The sequence below is a fragment of the Diabrotica undecimpunctata genome, chromosome 10, assembly GCF_040954645.1.
Source record: "Diabrotica undecimpunctata isolate CICGRU chromosome 10, icDiaUnde3, whole genome shotgun sequence".
Taxonomy (NCBI): domain Eukaryota; kingdom Metazoa; phylum Arthropoda; class Insecta; order Coleoptera; family Chrysomelidae; genus Diabrotica; species Diabrotica undecimpunctata.
The window spans coordinates 37931857-37951345 of NC_092812.1; the positions used below are offsets into that span (position 1 = coordinate 37931857).

Consider the following 19489-nt stretch of genomic DNA (forward strand, 5'->3'; position numbering starts at 1 on the left):
TGTAGCGTCCGGACCAGTTTTAATGTTTACTTAGACTTAAACCTTTTTCCTAACTACTTTACAACAGGTACCACCAGAATAACTACCCCAGTAGTAGTAATAGTTACTCTGTGATAGTTACTATTTATCTTAAGTAACAATATCCAGTTCTACAGATTCGAATTGACAGAAGTTGCTTTGTTTGTCCCTGATTCAACGAAAACCTAGTTAATAGGAGACTTGGACATTTGACGATAGAGTCTGGTATGCTAGGTAAAGGCTAATGAAATCTGGATGTAACCTGATATCCACACTTTCCTCACATAATCAGTATGAAGGGCTTGTTCATTACAACAAGGTTTCTCGGTCACTAAAACACATTATTACCTATAAACATTTGTATTTAACGCAAAATTTGTCAAAAATTGTTAAAGAAAAAAATATATTAGAAGCAGTTAATTCTTGTTTCATGTACAATTAAGTTTTATCATTAGAAACAAACAAAATCTGAAGAAAAAGAATACATAAGCCGATTGAACAATGGCCCAAAAGATGATACTACTTATCTGGATAATAGGTTTATCCCACAGACCGAGCAGTCTGTAGAGCGCGACACCATCTTTGTTCTCGTTGTGTATCTTACCACCATCTTACATCAAGTAAGTATAGCAGCGTCTCTTTTTGTTCGGGAGAGAGCGAGCGGGGAGTTTCAAGGCGCTTCAAAGAGATAGATCAAACAACCGCAAAAGATGTTGTCGTCACTGTTCATTGCTGGCATGTTCAGTTGTGTTCAATTTCTCTATATAATAAAATAAAAACAAATATTTGTAATTATGAAATTATATTACATAAAAAATTAATCAACTAAGTAACTATTAAAACAGTGTAGAGCAAGGGTGTTTCATCGCCGCTTTTGAAAGGCGTACCCAGCGATTCTTTAAAAGACTACCTATAAATTCATAATATTAACATATAATCACTAAAAATAAAATTGAATTGTATTATTTGTTTGCTTGTTGCTGCTTTTGTCCCAGGTTCAAATTTTGAGCCTGAAAGGCATCTAGGTTTATATATTTTGTTTTTTTTTAATACAGTACACATATTTGAAGCAAATATATATAAGATAAAAATGGCAGATAAATATTGGAAAAATAAACAACTAAAAATAATCGTACAATTAATGGATAAAGTTAAAATCAGTTTCCGGTTAACTTTAACGAAAGTACAAGCTGAATATAGCTGCAAATGTCAACCATGGAATAAAATATTTCGGTTTGTTATTTTTGGCATGTTTTTATAATGTATATGTTGTATGCTTCAAATATAAAGGGAGAAAGCTTTAGTAAACCTTTGATAGATTAGCGAATAGATTTGGCAATAGTCAAACCACCAGTTGCCAGATTGCAATTAATCTCGAAAGAGACAAATATTTACTATTTATTATTGTTTTATATAAATTAAAAATTGCAGAATTCATAAAAAAATATAATTAAAATGTACTTTTTAAAAGCTTTCTCTCTTTATATTTGAAGCATACAACATATGCATTATAAAAAAAAACATCCAAACACTGCTAAGCCGAAATATTTTGTTCCATGTTTGACATTTGCGGCAATATTCAACTCGTACTTTCGTTAAAGTTAACCCAGTTTCCCCACAAACAAAGCGTTGGGTCCGCCTATATCATATTCTTTTATATTCTGATTACATATATCGAAAGAGCGTTCAAAAAGTTACTGACGAATATACTGACAACATATTAACAATATTCAGCAGAAACTACATAAAATTTTGGTATTTAGTATCAGTTGCTTTTTATTTAAATGAAAAATTACAACAAAACAGTATCATGAAAAATCCTCCCTTTGCAACTGATTCTTTTTAATACTGCGGTTAAACATCCAAAACATCTACATCACGTAGAAAGCATGAGCGTAGAATTTACTGAAATAATTCTGATGTTTTAAAACATAAGGGGGTTTCTGATCATGAATTAAGGGATCAATATTATCACTTGAACGGTCTAGAATTGGGCAGGAATGTAATGGTATAGCTTGTTTATTTTAAACTGGTGGTGACGTCATTTTCTAATAACAGTGTACCAAAGTGATAACCTAATTATATTTTTCAAAGTAAATATATACAGAGTGGAACAGCCAAATAGAATAAATTCGATAATTATAACAAATAGAATAAATTCGATAATGGTCAGGAATTGGGGTGATATTTTCTATATGTCGAACTTAACTTTCGTTATACTTTATGGTACCAATGTGTGAACTTGGTTCACTGTTTTTGGTCGACTGTTTCAAACCTAATTCAGATACAATGCATTAATAATATATGCTCCGTTTTATTTTCGGTTAATCTGCATATTAAAACACCTTTAGCCGCTGTGTGCATTTCTTCCTTGCATTTACTCCAGTGTTCTATGCTTAGGTTTTAATAGACTATTTTCAGATTTTAGCAACTCAACTTAAATTTTTTTGTGCCATGGCCTTTTTTAGAAATATATAAACGGGCTCTGAATTTTGCTCTAACAAGGTAGTATCTAGAGTCTATATTAGCTACTTACTACCTACTCTTACACCCAGTGTGTCTGAAAAATGTCGACTATCAATAAGTATATAGTGAACTACTTGATTTTTCCTTGACAGTCTGCTGGTCACCATACAGCTTTGTGGATGTGTTTATGGAGAAAACTAATTTGATTGCTGACCTTATGGAGACTAGTCAGGCAAATGACCAGAGACCACATGTCATAAAGAAATGCGACTAAAACACTTATAAACTGATATGCGTAACTGACTCTTTAGTGTCATGTACTATGCTTATCATTTGTTGTTACAGAGTTCAGCTGTATACACGTCTACGCTCGTTCAAAAATTGCACTGTGATAATTAATTAATTAATTAAGACGTTTCCGCACCCTTTTTAGCTAGTAACCTGTACTGTAAAGCAATCTCTGTAAACAGTCAGTTTATAATAAACGATGTATACAGTGCGTCCATAAAGTAACGCATAACTTCATTATTAGCTAAATTAACAACATGATTAGAAATAGAATAGAAATAGAAATTCCCGAATCAGGCCGATTTTTGATTTTAATTTACTATTTTTTCAAATTATAATCTAATATACAGGGTGAACCCCCTTCGTATGATGACTTCATAACCATTTTTTAAAATGAAACCCCAATTTTTTTCAATTTATAAATTTTCCTTGCTGAGTTGATTCCAAAAATTCCAAAAACACGTTGCTTCAAATTGGTACAAGGTGGCAAAAATTCAAAAATTCGCACATACCTCCATAAAGTTACGAATAAATTCATTATTAGCTAAATAAACAACATTATTAGAAATTCCCGAAACAGAAGGTCGGTTTTTGATTTTAATTTACTATTTTTTAAAATTATATTCTAATATACGGGGAGAACCACCTTAGTATAATGACGTCATCACCATTTTTTTTAATGGAAACGCAATTTATAGATTTCCCTTGCTGAACTGACTCAAAAAATGCATAACACAAGTTACTTACAAAATAATAAACGTTTTAAACATATTAAATGAAATTTCATATTGTTATACAACTACTTTAATAAACAATTTAAAGCACCTTGCACTATTTGTAAAATTGTATCTAACAGCTTTTATTAGTGATCCAAGCTTCTGAATGATAAAAATATTTTCTAGCAGCTTTTATTAGTGATCCAAGCTCCTAAACCATAAAAATATTTTTAATGTTTTACAGTATTTTTTAATTTTTTTTTATTTGACGTTAAAAACTGTCAGAAATATTAAAGTAAAAATCTGTATTTTTAACGCTTTACAGAAGGCACATTTACATGAAAACTATTCAGACAATTTATCATTTGCAACATTTTTTACAAAATGCCTTTAACCGGAAGTGATATGATTAAAATATTAATGATGATTGGTATTGGCGATAAGATGCGGACTCAATAAGAAGTATGCCGATTTTTTCATGAAAGGCGCCCAGATCGTGAAACTATTTCACAATCTACGGTAAGCAGAATAGAACGACAATACAAAGAATTGGGCCTTGTGAGGTATGCAGCAAAGCAAGGTAAACCAAAAATTAATAAAAATTTTCAACAAGACATAATTTTGGCGGCAATAGAAAATCCACGCTGTACAATGTGAGAATTATCTAGGGATTTTGGTGTTGGAAAGTTTTCAGTATCAAACGTTTTTAAAAAGGTAAAATACCATCCCTATAAAGTACGTTTGATCCGTGAATTGGCTGAAGACGTCTTTGACCGAAAAACTGAATTCTGCGAGTATATTATGATGAACCTCCTAACAATATCATTGATAACGTTTTATTGTCAGATTTATTTATGCTGAACGAGGCAACGTTTCATTTAAACGGTCATTTTAACCGGCCAGACACCCTTTATTGGTCTGATAAAAATCCATATTGGATGCAAGTGTCCCATACGCAAAGATCACAAAAAACGAACGTATTGAAATTTTAAGCAACGTGTTATACATTTTTGAAATCAGCTCAGCAAAGGAAATCTATAAATTGAATAAAAATGGGGGTTCCATTTAAAAAAATGGTGGTCACATCATGATACGAAGGTGGTTTTAATCCTCTATATTAGATTATAATTTGATAAAATTTTAAATTAAAATCAAAAATCTACCTGTTTCGGGAATGTGTAATAAAGTTGTTTATTTAGCTAATATTGAATTTATACGTTACTTTATTGATGCACTGTATATGGGTTTATTGTTACCGCAATTCTATTTTCTAAGAAGGTTTTTCCATACCTAATCAATGCTTGCTCTTTTTTAATAGTTCAAAAAATAGCAACATTATCTGCAAGGTTACGTTTACCACATAGCGAAGAAGTTTAGCCATTGATGGGACAGTTTCTAAATTATTTAAAAATTAACGTTGTATATGGCTGTACTTGAGATAAAGTATTAAATATACAATTTGGCAACACCGATAATTCGCTAGATTATCACCTCACACGGGACGGATATTGGATACTCAGTCATCTTTTATTATTTCTATAATAAACGCTAACAAACTCTATCAAGAAAATCACTGCTTTATGGATAACGAGTTTTGTATTAATAAAACTACATTCGAAGAAGAATGAAGTGATTAAGTAAGCATTTGGGATAATCGGACCTTATTTCATTAAAGACCAGAGTAAGGAGTCAGTTATTGCCAACCAACAACTTTACAAAGAAAATATCGGTATATCTTTGTGACTAATTAAATGGTGCATTAAGCTCCAGTGTTGCCTTCTAATAACTGTTAGTCCAAAATATTTGGACCAATACTTTTCATTTCCTGTTTTTTGTAGCATTTGAACTCACATCACAAATGAATACACTTATCTAAGAAATACTGAAGCAGGTACCTGTTACCCAACACAAAAAATATGTTTCTTTATCTACGGGACTGATCTATAAGATTTTTGTCAAAATTAAGGTTCACAGATTTGCAAATATTGATTAGATGTGAAAAGACCTAGGACTATCACCACTTTGAAATACAAAAGTGACTAACTGTTAACACAACATTAATTATCTAAGAAATATATATGTACAAGGTTCTTCTAATAGCTGAGAAATAACCACATGAAAATCTGCATATACAAGATTAAAAAAAATAAGCTTTGATTTGGATAACTAAATAAATACGGATGTTCATGTAAAATATTGTTCTTAATGATAAGTCTATATTAAATAGAATTTTTGGAATTATTTTTTGCGTATTATTCGAGTAACATCATGCTTCATTGTAATTTACTCCTAAGAAAAACTAAGTATTTGAAAAAAATTGATTTCCATTAAGCGAAATACACGATATTAAAGTTCCACAGATATTTCATTAAAAACAATATTTTGGTGCATGCCATATTTTGTAAATGTAAATAGTGACGAACAAAAATGTGTTATTTAAAAACTATGATTAACACTACTAAGATAGCACTCATAAGGCGTTGTAAAACAATAGTTTGTTTTTAGTATCTTCAATGTTTCTTTTATTGCATCCATGTCCAGTTTGCAGAGAAAATTATTAGTTGTATTTTGATATGTAAATCTACGACACAAATATATAGTCTATCCATTGCTAATTGAACCAGCAAATAAAATTTAGTTGTGAATCTTATTTTCATACAGGGTGATTCGTTAGTGTGATAAAGCTCAGTAGATCTGCTATAATAATAGATAGCAATAAAAGTTAACAACAAAAATTGTAGGCAACTTTGAGGTTCACATTACAAAATTGGTTAGAATTTTACAGGGTGTTCGATAACATAATGACAGGCCAAGCTTATGTTTTTTTTTAATGGCAAGCTTAATATTCGAAATCTTCTTTACTTCCCCATAACAACAACATAAAGTTTTGTTATATTATACAGGGTATTTAATAAAGTTAAAACCGATTTTCTATAAAAATCGTAACAAGTTCAACTCCTTGTATAATTAAAAAGATGCACAATAATAACTGTCTGTTGCTGCCATATTTTTCATTGATTGTCAAAATTATCAAAAATGATTGATATTGCTAATTTTCTTTATATAAAATACAGGGTGAGTCAAAATGCAAGAACATTATTTTCGCAGTAATTTTAAATAGAACACCCTGTATTTTATGTCACTATTGAAAAGTACCATTAAACTACTGAATTGTCATAAAGACTTCACCATAATTGTTTTGTGTATAAACTTATTAAATAGTTAATTATTGATATAAAAACTGTTGATGAAATGGTAGATATGATCTAGATATTGGACGAATGCAATAAAAATGTATTTATCACGATAGATCAATAGAATTTATCATGATAGATTTCCTGAGAGGCGACATCGTACAACAGCAAGCTTTGAAAGCTTGAAGGATCGGTTTAACCGCACTGGTTCAGTTATGTATGAAAAACACGGACGACCAAAAAGTACTGTGTCAGAGGAAAACGAAATAAATGTGTTGCTGGCAGTTGAAAATCCACATAAAAGTAGGTACACAGAGTATTTCCAAAGCAAAAGAACTAACTTACTATTCTGTGAAAAGAATTCTTGCCTTATTCAATTGCACTAAGAGTTAATTCATAAGGATTTTGAAAAGAGAATCGTATTTCATGAATGGGCCTTAGATAAAATCAATCAGAGAGATTATTAGAAGCATTAGAAAAATATAAAATGTATTTCGAATTGTTAGTGTACAAATGCTACGTAATCTAAGTGACTCATTCAATGACCGTTTTAAAGTGTGCATAAATGTTTTAGGACGTTATTTTGAACACCCTATACAATTAAATATTAAAAATACTTTATTAAAAGTAGTTTTTAATTTTTCCACACATGCTGTATTTTGTGTTTTATTTGTAAAATATACTAATAATAAATTATTTTTCTTTCTTTATTTGTTATATTATTACACTAATTACCAGATTAATATTCAGTAATGATGAACTGTCAGTTTTAAACAATTCAAACATGCTTACATACAATTTGTAAAAAAATTAGACACCCATTTAATAATTTGCTTTGAAAAATGCAAATATCTCAAGTAATATTAAATAAAAATTGAAGTATGGTATTGGTACCTACTCTTTGACAGTGACATAAAATACAGGGTGTTCTATTTAAAATTACTGAGAAAATAATGTACGTGCCCTTTCACTCACCCTGTATTCGATATAAGGAAAATTAGCAATATCAATCATGTTTAAAAATTTTGACAATCAATAAAAAATGTGGCAGAAATAGATCATTGTTATTATGCTTCTTTATAATTATACAGGAATATGAAACTTAAGAAAATTGGTTATACCTTTGTAAATAACCTATATAACATAATAAAACTTTATATTGTACTAAAGAAGATTTTGAATATAAAATAAATACAGGGTGTTCCATTAAAAAATATATATAAGTTTGGTCTGCATGTTATCGAACACCCTGTAACACTCTAACTAATTTTTGTAATATGAACCTTAAACTTGCCTATAATGTTTGTTAGTAATTTTTATTGTTATCTATTATTATACTATCCATCATTATCACACTAATCAATCACCCTGTATTATAGTTATTTTTTTAACAGATTTATGTCAAATAATGCCTCACTTTTGAATAGGAAAGAACACCTATTAGTCGTTAATTTATTGAATCATTATTTTTAAATGTCGTGTCTTGCTAGTACAAATGGAAACAGATGTACTATGATACCACTTAAAAAATAATACTGATCGAATGCAATCAGAATAAAGTTCATGTTAATATTAGTACCAAATGCAACTAAACTTAGACATATTTTTAATAAAACTGGAGACAGTATATATATATATTGTCATGAGATTAAATTATTCTTAATTTATAAAGTAAAATAATAGCTTATCTGGTAGAGGCACCAGTAATATTTATATCACTATATCACTTTTATCACATTTCCTATTGGTATGGTACATTACCAGAAAATGTATAGATCAAAAACATTATTTATAAAAGTTATTAACATCGAAATGTTTATAAGGTTGATCTATTATTTAACAAATATCTCTATTTATTTGCCTTGTATATATTACTTGAATTCATTCTTCTTCTCTTACTTATTATATTGGCATATTTTAATATTTTTCTGAATACTTAAATAAGTTAATTTGATCTTCAGTATATGAGAAATACCTCTAAGGGTAAAATAGTATAAGGTAATCTAAAAAACTTATAACTTTTCCATATTCCAAACACTTTCAAAAATTTTCGTAGTACCACGAGACAAATCATAATTTGTACTTGATTCTGTACACTATTACTCTTGAAACTTGAAGACATTTAATTATTCTGGATATTTCTGTTTTAATTTCCATACAAAGTTTGTATTTCTGTTTTTTTATGAAACGTTTTGGAGTATTTATAATGAAAATTATTGTTTTATTAATAAAAACCAACATATTATACTTACTCCAAAGTCAATTAAAAATTGAACTTCTACGAGGACGGTCCTCGATATTATTTAACTGATTTGTTTTACTACACAAAGCGCTGTATGCAACGTAACCAAGCTATGTAAGATACCCTCGTATTATATCTGCACGGATTGAGATGTTCCGTCTCTCCTGTTCAAGTGAAACCAAAACACTGCGTTGCCAGATGTTAAATGAATATTAAATTTCTTCATTTTTCACTTCGAGATCTGAGACAAAGACAAAATTTTCAGTTAGAAGTTTTTTATGTTCGAAAACGTCGCCTATGTAATTACAGGCAGTAGGTAATTTTTAAAATGTTTAGTTACTTCAGAGTCGTGCCTGTGGCAAGTTGATGTATCTATTGTTGATTATAAAATGTCGACACTGTGGCGGCCGTTTGTAAGTGATGAATCGCGCGATCTAGGTAATGGTGTGTTTATAAACAATGAAACAACATTTTTTACCTAGTATTAAAAGCATAAATGTAGAAGCGACTGCAAGTAATAATTGGGAGTTTTACAACCAGGATTTGCATGTTCAAGGTCAGAGGCTTGGTTTAAATATGTATGAATGTTTGAGAACAGAAAACGAAAATTCAACCTCACACGAAATTGTCAATAGAATCTGTAAATTAACAAAATTGTCATACAGTACGGTTTATAGGGTTGTTAAAAGGGGAGATGTTACTGATCACAGCTTAAACGCGAAAATGCGTCGAACAAAAATTTCATAAAATTGATGACGCTTCAAGAGATGTAATTCGAAGAACGGTATACGATATTTATAAAGAAAACAAAGTTTCAACATTAGAATGAGTGCACAGTAAATTACAAAGATACAGTTGTTATTCTTATCAATCCTTAGAAACTCTTCGCGAAATTTTTGTTCAATGGATTTACATACAAAAAGCTTAATATGAGAATATTCATAATGGAATCCACCCGTATTGTGAATCTTCGTCAAATTTATTTAGGAAATATTAAACATTATCGCGAATCAGACAGGAACATTGTATACTTAGACGAGACATGGTTTGATACTCATGACGTAGGTGAAGAAATCGGATATTTTAACATTTATGCCGAATAAAAATCTAGAAATACCTCAAAGCGTTCCAACAAAAAACAAATTATTAGAAATAGTAAAATAACAAAATTTTCAGCCAAAGTATGTAAGTGATAATTGGCAGAAGAACGAGAGCATTCAGTTCTTCTGTTACTTTCTTCCTACTGTATTTTCAATCCAATAGAGTTAATTTGCTCATATATAAAACGTAATTTACGGAAAACTCATTACTCTCCATCATTAAACAAGAACAATAATATTTCGTTCTGCCGCCAATTGATCCTGTAGTAATTCAACCTGATTCAACCTTTCCGAAGAAAATGAGTAAAAAGGTTAAGTCGAATATAAAACTTAAAAAAAAAAGGAACAAAAACCCTGAATACATCAGGACATATGTATGTAATAAAGAAAAACACGACACCGAACTGATTAACAAACTGTAACAGAAAACTGAGCTATGAACATTGCGAACTGAATCGGGAGATAAGAGGCTTCTTCTTTTATCGTTTTCTAGTTCATAAAAAATAGCTATTACTACTAAAAAATTAGAAAATACTTTTCTAATACAAATATTATGGTCTATAAAGGATAAAAAATCATTAAAAGAGCAAAAAACCTGCAAGGCACCAAAAAACTTTAAAAACAAAAAAAAATTAAAATGACTCTAAAACTTTAAGTAAAAAAGTATGAAAGTGTTATTTTTAAACTTTATAGTAAATCGAGTAAATTTCTTCATAATATAAGTTTTTTAACTGGCATCTTGCTATATTGGCATATTTTATACAAAATTAAAATAGGTTCCGTTTAATTGACCTGCAAAATTAGAAAATTAAATTTATAAAGATTGGCATGGCACTTCCATCTAGCTCTATCTGTAAGCGAATATTTGAACTATAAATAATAAAAGTCCAGACACTTTGTTCTTTATTTACGTTAAAGGCATTGACACATAAATCACTTTTTCGGTCTTAACAAATTCTCTTAATTTTTGGCACTTACATCCTTTTTTACTTCAAATATTCAATTATTGACTTCTTCACTGTTCCGTAATAGCAGTTTTGTTAATTTATGGTAGATCTACAGGATCTATATGGTAGGCCTACAGGAGATACCACATAAAAAATGTGCCAGAAAATCTCTCATGTTGGTGCAGAAATGAGTTTGTTATTTTTGTTTTATTTCATTTACGCGAAATCATTTCATGTTACAAACCAAATGTAAAGACAAGTTAACTTATATTCATCAAATTAAGTATTCTAGAAAAAACTAAATTTGGTATACCTATGAGTTTCTGAGATATCACTGATAAGCTTGAGACTTCTGTTTTCAGTTGACTTTGGCTAGAGAGTACCTCTTTTTAGATAAAGTGTTTAATTCCAAAAAATGTATAAAACAGGGTTGAATAGCAGGCAAACCATCAAGTCTATGTTTTAATGCTCCAGAAGTACTAATCTAACTAGAAACATGTACCGCTTACTCGTAAATAGTAAATATCTTCAAATATTTTATCTGATAAACAACTTTTGTGAAAATTTATAAAAAATAGTTTTTTATGTTAAGGTTTTAAAACTATCGTTTTCGTCATATTCACATAATCATATGAGACCATAATATTGCACAAACTTGTATTTTTGATCAAAAATTAAAATACTTTACTGGTGCCCATACTCATTTCCAAAATAAAGTGTACTAATAAATGTAATAAGTACTTAAATTAATAAAAATCTGAAATGTCAAGACACTGACAAACAAAATATATAGATATATACCAACCATCCTATAGTTATTCCTTTGCTAATTTATCACAGCCTCCTTTCACACAAACCTTTCACGTCATCTAAAAACAAACAGTTCAGATCACAGTTTTTCACTATTAGCCAAACTGTAGATGTCTTAAACAAGAATACATTATAACACAGGATTATTCATATACAAATGTTAGCTGATTAACTACAATTTTTTTTAATATTTCTTGAAATGGTTAAAGATAACCAGGAATATAAACTTGGAAAATTAAAGTTTCATCTTGGATGTCATAAATTATTTCTATATACAAGTATATACTTGTTTTTTAAAAATGATTATGACATCAAAATCATTACTGAATTCCATCTTTAAACCTGTTAAAAATGGTCAATGAAGCCTAAATATTTGGTGCTTGTAATATAACATTAAAAATTGTTACCAATGTATTCCTATTTAAATGACTTTTGTTCTAGTTCACAGTTTGGCATATTTTTGATGCAAAGGCACTGGCCATCAATTGGTCTCATAAGTAGTGAGCAGGGCAGCATCCACAGGCTCCAAACAACTAGGACAAGTAAGACTTCTCATAAGCCAATCATCAATGCAAGTCATGTGATAAGTGTGCATGCATGGAAGATATCGGAGTGCGTCCCCCACTAAAAATTCACCCATGCAAATAACACATTCTCTAGCCTTTTTGCATCCATCATAGATTCCTGTAGGAAGATGTTGGATTAAACCAATTCTTTTGGCTATTTTCACCTGTTCTTCTTCTGTTAGTTGGGTAACTGAACGAGTTACACTTGGAGATGGATGATATACAGGGGAAGCTGCCTGAATTGGGAGTACCTCCTATATAAACAATATAAACTTTAAATATTTCAACCAAATTTATAACACATGTCATTTTTAAATAGTAGTGTTGGCAAGCAATTTATTAAGGGCAAGTTAAATAGTTTTTGGTTTGGATGGAAAATATAAAGTAAAACTAAGATGAGCATCTAAAAGGTCAAAACTTTTGGTAGATAATAAATTGTGTAACAAAGAATACAATTATACTATATATCACCAAAAACAACTCCTACTGCATTGTTGGAAGTCCTGCTGAATCTACCACCACTTCATATCTTTATACAGGGCGAAGCCAGATCAGTGATGCACAGATTAATCCATAGTCAGTGACATACAAGCCAGATGCATGCTAGTGACAACAGGAAGCTAATCGAGGAGCTAAAAGCTGATATTGTGATGGGGAAACCTATCTATGCAATAGCTACGAGATATAGCTTTAACAATAAGTTCACAATTAAGATACCATGCAGGGAAGACTGGAATAAAGGTGTACTCATACAAGCTGTTGCTATATGGTACATGGATGGCTCAAAAACATCGGATGGTGTGGGAGTCGGCATAGTAGGGACAAATCAAGGGATACATTTCCTAAGGATGTGACAGTTTTCCAGGCAGAAATAACGGCAATAATTCATCACTGCGTGGAAGAAATAGAAAGACAGGAAAGAACATTCTGTTCAGTTGCCATCTTCACAGGCAGCGTTTAAGCCACTCAATTCTGTAGAGGTCAATTCTAAGCTAGTATGGGATTGCATGTGTGCCCTAAATAAACTAGGAAACCGTAGCAAGGTTACAGTAGCCTGGGTACTGGGGCATGTAGGTCATAAGGGCAATGAGAAAGCAGATGAAATGGCCAAACAAGGCTCATCAATGCCATTCATTTGACCGGAACCCTTCTGTGGCAAAGTCAGTAACAAGAACTGCTACAAGAACAAACTCGCAAATCTCTGGAATGGTGGAGGAATTCACCAGGATAAAGACAGGTGAAACCATTCATTACAGAACATTTGCCAAAATTTACTGCAGACCTAATAAGCAAAGACAGGAAAACAGTCAAAGCCATAGTAGGTCTTCCAACAGGACACTGTAAGCTGAATAGGCACTTGAAGCTGATGGGATTATCAGATGATGACCTGTGCAGATTCTGTCACCTCAAAGAAGAAACAGCAGAGCACATTTTATGTCAGTGTGACAGTCTGGCAAATGTGTGGTTCTTTGCATTAGGAGAAGAAAATCCACCGGCAAATAGCTACATGGAAGGTACAGTCTCGAAGCTACTAGACTTTATAAAAAGGGTCAGGTTAGAGAATATTGATGACAAAAACAAAGATTACACACAATATTATACCTCTACTGAATTCAGTTTTCAGAAAAATATATTCATGGTCAGAATAAAAATGAATTTGGACTATTAGATCGTTTGTTGTTTTTAAAATTACCAAAACATACTGTTATTGATCAACACATTTATAGCAAACAGCTGATTGTCACTTACCTGATAAGCTGGGGGACCCAACTGATCAGAAGAGGATTCTCTTACACTATCACTACCCCTTAACAAGGAAATATCATCTGTGGTAGATCTCTTAAAGCAGTTACAATTACCCATGGTAAATACTTGTCATACAATTAAGTCGTATTTATAATAAACATTAATGTCATATTTACCAAAAATTCTACCAAACCATACTTTTCTATACATGTGTAATAGCTAATTTAGAACTAATTATTGCAAACTTATGTTTGTACTGTTTTACCTAAACATAAAATCACAGAAATTGCAAAAAAACACTTTAGTGTTAAAACAATGGAGTATGTATGAGATACTAAAAAGGTGTAGTGTAAAAAGTAATGTAGCATGAGTTCACAATACAATGTCTTTTCTCTTTTTCTTGGAAATGTCACTGTCAAAGTCAAAACATAAACAAATATGACATATGACATTTGTCTAAAATTCCTATTTGTTAATACGTTTTGCTATTCCATTAATTTTTGCAATTATTTACTATTATTTATAATATAGTGATAAATAAAACAGCACAAGATGTCCTAAAAACCAAATATTTTCTAAAGGGATAAAATATAAATAGATAAAGAAACAAATACCGCCCCGACAGCTGCCTGAATGCCTATTAGGAGAAGGGCTACTTTATTTCATAACATGACATAACCTCAAATTAGTGAAATGTCGGAGCTATAAAAATTTTTTATTTTAAACAACTGAAGATACTAGAAATGTAAGTTAAATGTGAAAATATCTATATCATTTTAGTAGTAAATTTATCGAAATATTTTTTAGTTCCTATATTAAATTGGTTTTTAATTTATTTGTACATTTACCAGCAATGGGAACGTTAACAATCTATGTCTACTATTCTGGTTTTAGATCAATGTTTTAAGTATAGTTTGGGCTACCCATTACTAAATTCTGAACTTAGAAAAACTTTTATATCAATTGTGTATAAAATATCCATTCTAGCATTACTAAAACAGGTCTTTATTATTAGTATGTTTACTTAATTCTTTATCATTTATTATTGCAGCATGGGAACTTGGACACTAGAAGTTGCCAAAATGGCACTTTATATAGTTTTTCCTGTGGCTCTTTTTCATTACTTTAACCAACCACAATATTTTGAAGATTGGGTTGTAGAAAAGAAGCGTGAATTGTTTCCCCCAGAAACTGAAGCAAAAAGAGAATTTCAAAGGACACTAGAAGAAATTAAATCTAAGCAAAATCTAAAAGTACTAGAAAACTTAGAAAGTGCAAAAAAATAAAATAGTGTTTTTAAACTTATCTGTATTTTTTACTGTTTTGTGTAATTTTATTTTAATTAAGAAACCTGTTTATCTTAAATGTATATATTTTATTAATATACAAGATATCCCATGATATAGCACTAAAGTTTACATGCCAATATAATGGGAACTGCTTAAAATTAGAAATGTATACTTGAATATTTATATTAATATTAGTTTTTACTTGAATGATATAAATATAAACCAACCTGTGCATATTCCTGTTTAAATTCCTTTCGTTTCTATTTTTCTAGCTCCCTATATTGTTTTTTTGTTGCTTGACTTACAGGGTCATTGGCATAGTACAATTTAAAGTTAGTAAATGTACAATATTTAGTACATTTATGGAATATACCTAAGGTGACAAATTTTTCATATCAGTTCCATCTAGGTCAAGCCTGGCATGTGTTGTAAAAATATTCCTAAAAGTCTGAATTTACGTAGTGGTTAACAGGATTCATAGGATTTGCCTGTATTGTAAGTGCAAGTTGTTTTCTTCATAATTCCAGGAGGAATTTTCCTCACACTGTAAACTTTCAGTAGGTCTAGTATAAAAGGCACCTAGTATGGTTCACCGAGTAGTATTTTGTATTCAATATGGTTTTAGTGAATTGTAAATAATACAAGCGTAAGCGAGTTTGGACCGGATTAATGACATGTACATAAAAGCCAAAGGTTTACTATTTTCTCTCCATGTGTTGTGTGCAACAGTTTTTATAATGTTATGTGCAGATTGACAAGTACTTTGTAGGTATTGAATGTAGTGATTCCAGGACAATCTGTTATCAAATGCATAAATATTTAAATTTTCTCAACATATTTTATTTCTTTATTAAATAGTTTTAATTCTTGAATGATATAACTTCTTTTTTTTTTAATATCAAAACCTTTGATTTTGTTGTTGATAATTGAAACCAGTAGAATTTCTCCATGATTCGAGATTTTCTAGTACTTTCTGTAGATGAACCTGTAGAGTTTTATCATTTATCCCCTTAACAAAAATAATTAAATCATCATCAAAGAGTCTAGCTTTTACTGGTAAGTCAGTAAGTCACAAGTGGAGATATTATTTATTGTAATAAGAAGTAGGGAAACACTTAATTTAGACCCATGGGAATTCTGTTTTTTTTAATTTCTTGTATTAGATAAAGTACCGTTAATTCAAACATTAAAAATTTGATCAGGTAGGAAATTTTTTATAAATTGTGCTATATTACCTTTCATTTCCCATCTAATAAGTGTTTAAATAATGCAATGTCGCCAAACTGTATCATATGCTCAAATTATGTCAAAAAATACTGCGATCAATTTTTGTCCACATGTCATTGCTTCATGAATTTCAGTCTCTAACTAATAAGTTTATCTAGCGTTGAAAATTTTTTCTGAAATCCTCTTTTATCCAGGGCAAGTAATTTTTTATTTTATAAAAACCACATTAATCTGTTGGATATGATTTTTTCGAGGACTTTACACATAATACAATTTAGAGAAATAGGTATATATGAATGTGACACGAGATTTTGGTTGATTTTGTTTATAAATAGGGATGCCAATATATAAACTCTAGATTTTTGGGAATTTGCCATGTCTCCATGTATTATTTTAGATATCCAGCAAGTGTTTCTTTACAAATGAAGGAAGTTTTTGAAGAAATATTGCAGGGATGTTATTATTATATATTATTGGGTGAGTATAGTTCATCCATGGTTATGGGATAATTTAAAGGAGAAAGGTCATCAGGCGGTATATCAATACCTTTGGATTCAGTCATTTCTTTTTTAGTCACGAAATCTGGGGGAAGAACATTAACGCTTGAGAATCTTTCAAAACTATTAGCTATTTCTAGAAGGAAAAAGTATATTTTTTGATTTGAAGTTAATGAGGTTTGGGGTATTTTTCCTGCATGTCTTTTGTAGAAAGCCATACATTTGCCACACTTTATTAGTTGGTGTAGATGAATTTAATTCTAAAATAAATTTTTTCCATGATTCACGTTTCCTTCTTTGAATGATGAATGTAGCTTGAGTCTTTAGTCATTGGAATTCTAATTTATTTTCAAGTGTATTATATTTTCTGAATCGATTTATTGCTGTTTTTGAAAGTTTAATAGCTTCTTAACATTCAGAATTCACCCAACTAACTGACTGATGAATTTAATTGTTTGGGATTCATTTTACCAATAGCTTTTTCAGAGTCATTTAATAATACATTGGAAAACTCTTGAATTTGACTATCAATATTATTTGAAACTAGATTATAATATTGTTGCCAATTTGCATTTTTGATATTCCAGTTTACAACATTGTATTCTGTCAGGGTTTGTTATTACAATCGGAAAGTGTTCACTATCATCAGAAAGTCACTTTGCAAGATAAGGTAGCTGATAATGCTGGATCACATATTGAAAAATCTATAGCAGAGGATTTACCAGTTGTAATGTCAAAATGAGTATTTTTTCATCATTTAGTAGGTTTAAGTGTAAATTGTCCAACACTATTTCGATTCTACGACCTAATAGAGTAATTTTTTATCCCCATACATAATTATGTACATTAAAATCTCCAAATATTAGACGAGGTGAAATATGTTTTATCAAATCTAAGATTTCATTATTGCTTGGGTTTTGTGTAGGTGAAATGTATATATTACATTTTTATAGGCCCTTTAGGTATAGTAATTGCGACCGATTTAAGTTGTGTATTGATTTGAAGTGTTTCTGCATCGATAGATGGATGAGTGTATATCGCTACGCCGCCAGTAGCATTAATCTACATTTTCTCTATTGTATCTTTCATCTGCACATACAATGTGCAGGTGAAATTTTTTAAATTTATGAACTTTACTATTTTTAAAATAAGTCTCCTGTAGACATAGGACTGGAAAGGATTTATTTACTGGGGTATCATTTATTGGAGAGGTTATAATTTCAGAACGATTTCATTTGTTTGAAGGAGGATGGTGTGACATTTGTTGGGAATCAGTGCTTTATGTAACATGAGTAGATGGTAAATTATGGATATCCGGTTTAGTCGATAGAGTAGGAGCAGAGGAAGATACGGTTAGAGTTAGGGGAATTGTATTCATCGTTTATTGGATCAGTTGAAGTAGTTGGAGCAGCATTTCGTGTTCGAGTTCGGACATAGTTCGGAAATTTTCAACCGAATGTCCCGATTGCCTGCAATTAGTATATAGATCCTTGTCCATTACAAGAAATATTATCATTTCATAATTTACAATTATTGAGTCTGGTATTGATAAAACTGGGGTAGAAATAAAAGTTTGCCTTCTGAAACTGAAAATGTGTTTGTAATTAGGATTTGATATACCAATTCTTAAAAAATTAATTAGAGTTACCAAATTTAATCCCAAATTAGAAAGTGCATTTTCAATAATTAAATATGGGATTGAAGGACAAACATTTGATTTTAATGATCTCTAATCATTTGGTGACATTAATTTACGAGCCTGAATTTTTGGTGGTTTAGTTATTATTCCTTAGTTAATTTGTAGAAAATTGTTAATTAAAGCTTCACTTGTTAGGTAAATGCAAATTCGACCATTTCACATTCTAGAGAAAGAATATTTTTAGGATGCATAAATCACCAACTGAAAACAAATAATTTTCCAGCGCAGGAAAACTATTGCTTGTGATTTGGATGGAAATTTAAGTACATTTTGATTTGTGATAGTTGCAAAAGATTGTTTCATATTTGGATTTGGTGAAAGTAGCTCCAGTTCTTGTTCAGGTGTTCCAAAAGGCGGAAAATATCCATTTTTAATTATTACCATCGATAAATTTTAAAAACTTAGTCCGGTCTTGTCCTTTTAATACCAGAACTGACAAACGATAGTAGTAAAAAGCTGTTGCTTTATAACCATAAATTGATTCTTGTTTACGTGGATTTAACTTAAATGTTGATGATCTGGATTAAATAAATATTTGTAAGGAGTTTATACTTGCGGTGACAAAAATCACTTTATACGGTTAGATAGATACGGTTTATAAGTAATACTAATTATTTTGTTACTTTTTAACACCCAAAAACTGGTTTTATGAGGAGCTTGTTTTAAAACCTACATCTTCGTCAT

General features: G+C 30.3%; 2 protein-coding genes across 2 annotated transcripts; one reads left to right on the forward strand and one right to left on the reverse strand.

The window, feature by feature from the left end:
- Positions 1-803: 803 nt before the first annotated feature.
- Rnf11 (Ring finger protein 11) lies at positions 804-14485 on the reverse strand. Its single transcript, XM_072546754.1, has 2 exons — positions 14097-14485; positions 804-12601 (listed from the first exon to the last, which is right to left on the reverse strand). The coding sequence occupies exons 1-2, from the start codon at positions 14208-14210 to the stop codon at positions 12263-12265; spliced, it is 453 nt and encodes a 150-aa protein (XP_072402855.1). The 5' UTR covers positions 14211-14485; the 3' UTR covers positions 804-12262.
- An 80-nt stretch (positions 14486-14565) lies between these two features.
- On the forward strand, positions 14566-15618 carry LOC140452135 (protein PET100 homolog, mitochondrial). The gene is made up of 2 exons (XM_072546221.1): positions 14566-14838; positions 15145-15618. Exon 2 carries the CDS (start codon positions 15146-15148, stop codon positions 15377-15379), a length of 234 nt encoding a protein of 77 aa, XP_072402322.1. The 5' UTR covers positions 14566-14838; position 15145; the 3' UTR covers positions 15380-15618.
- Positions 15619-19489: the final 3871 nt, after the last annotated feature.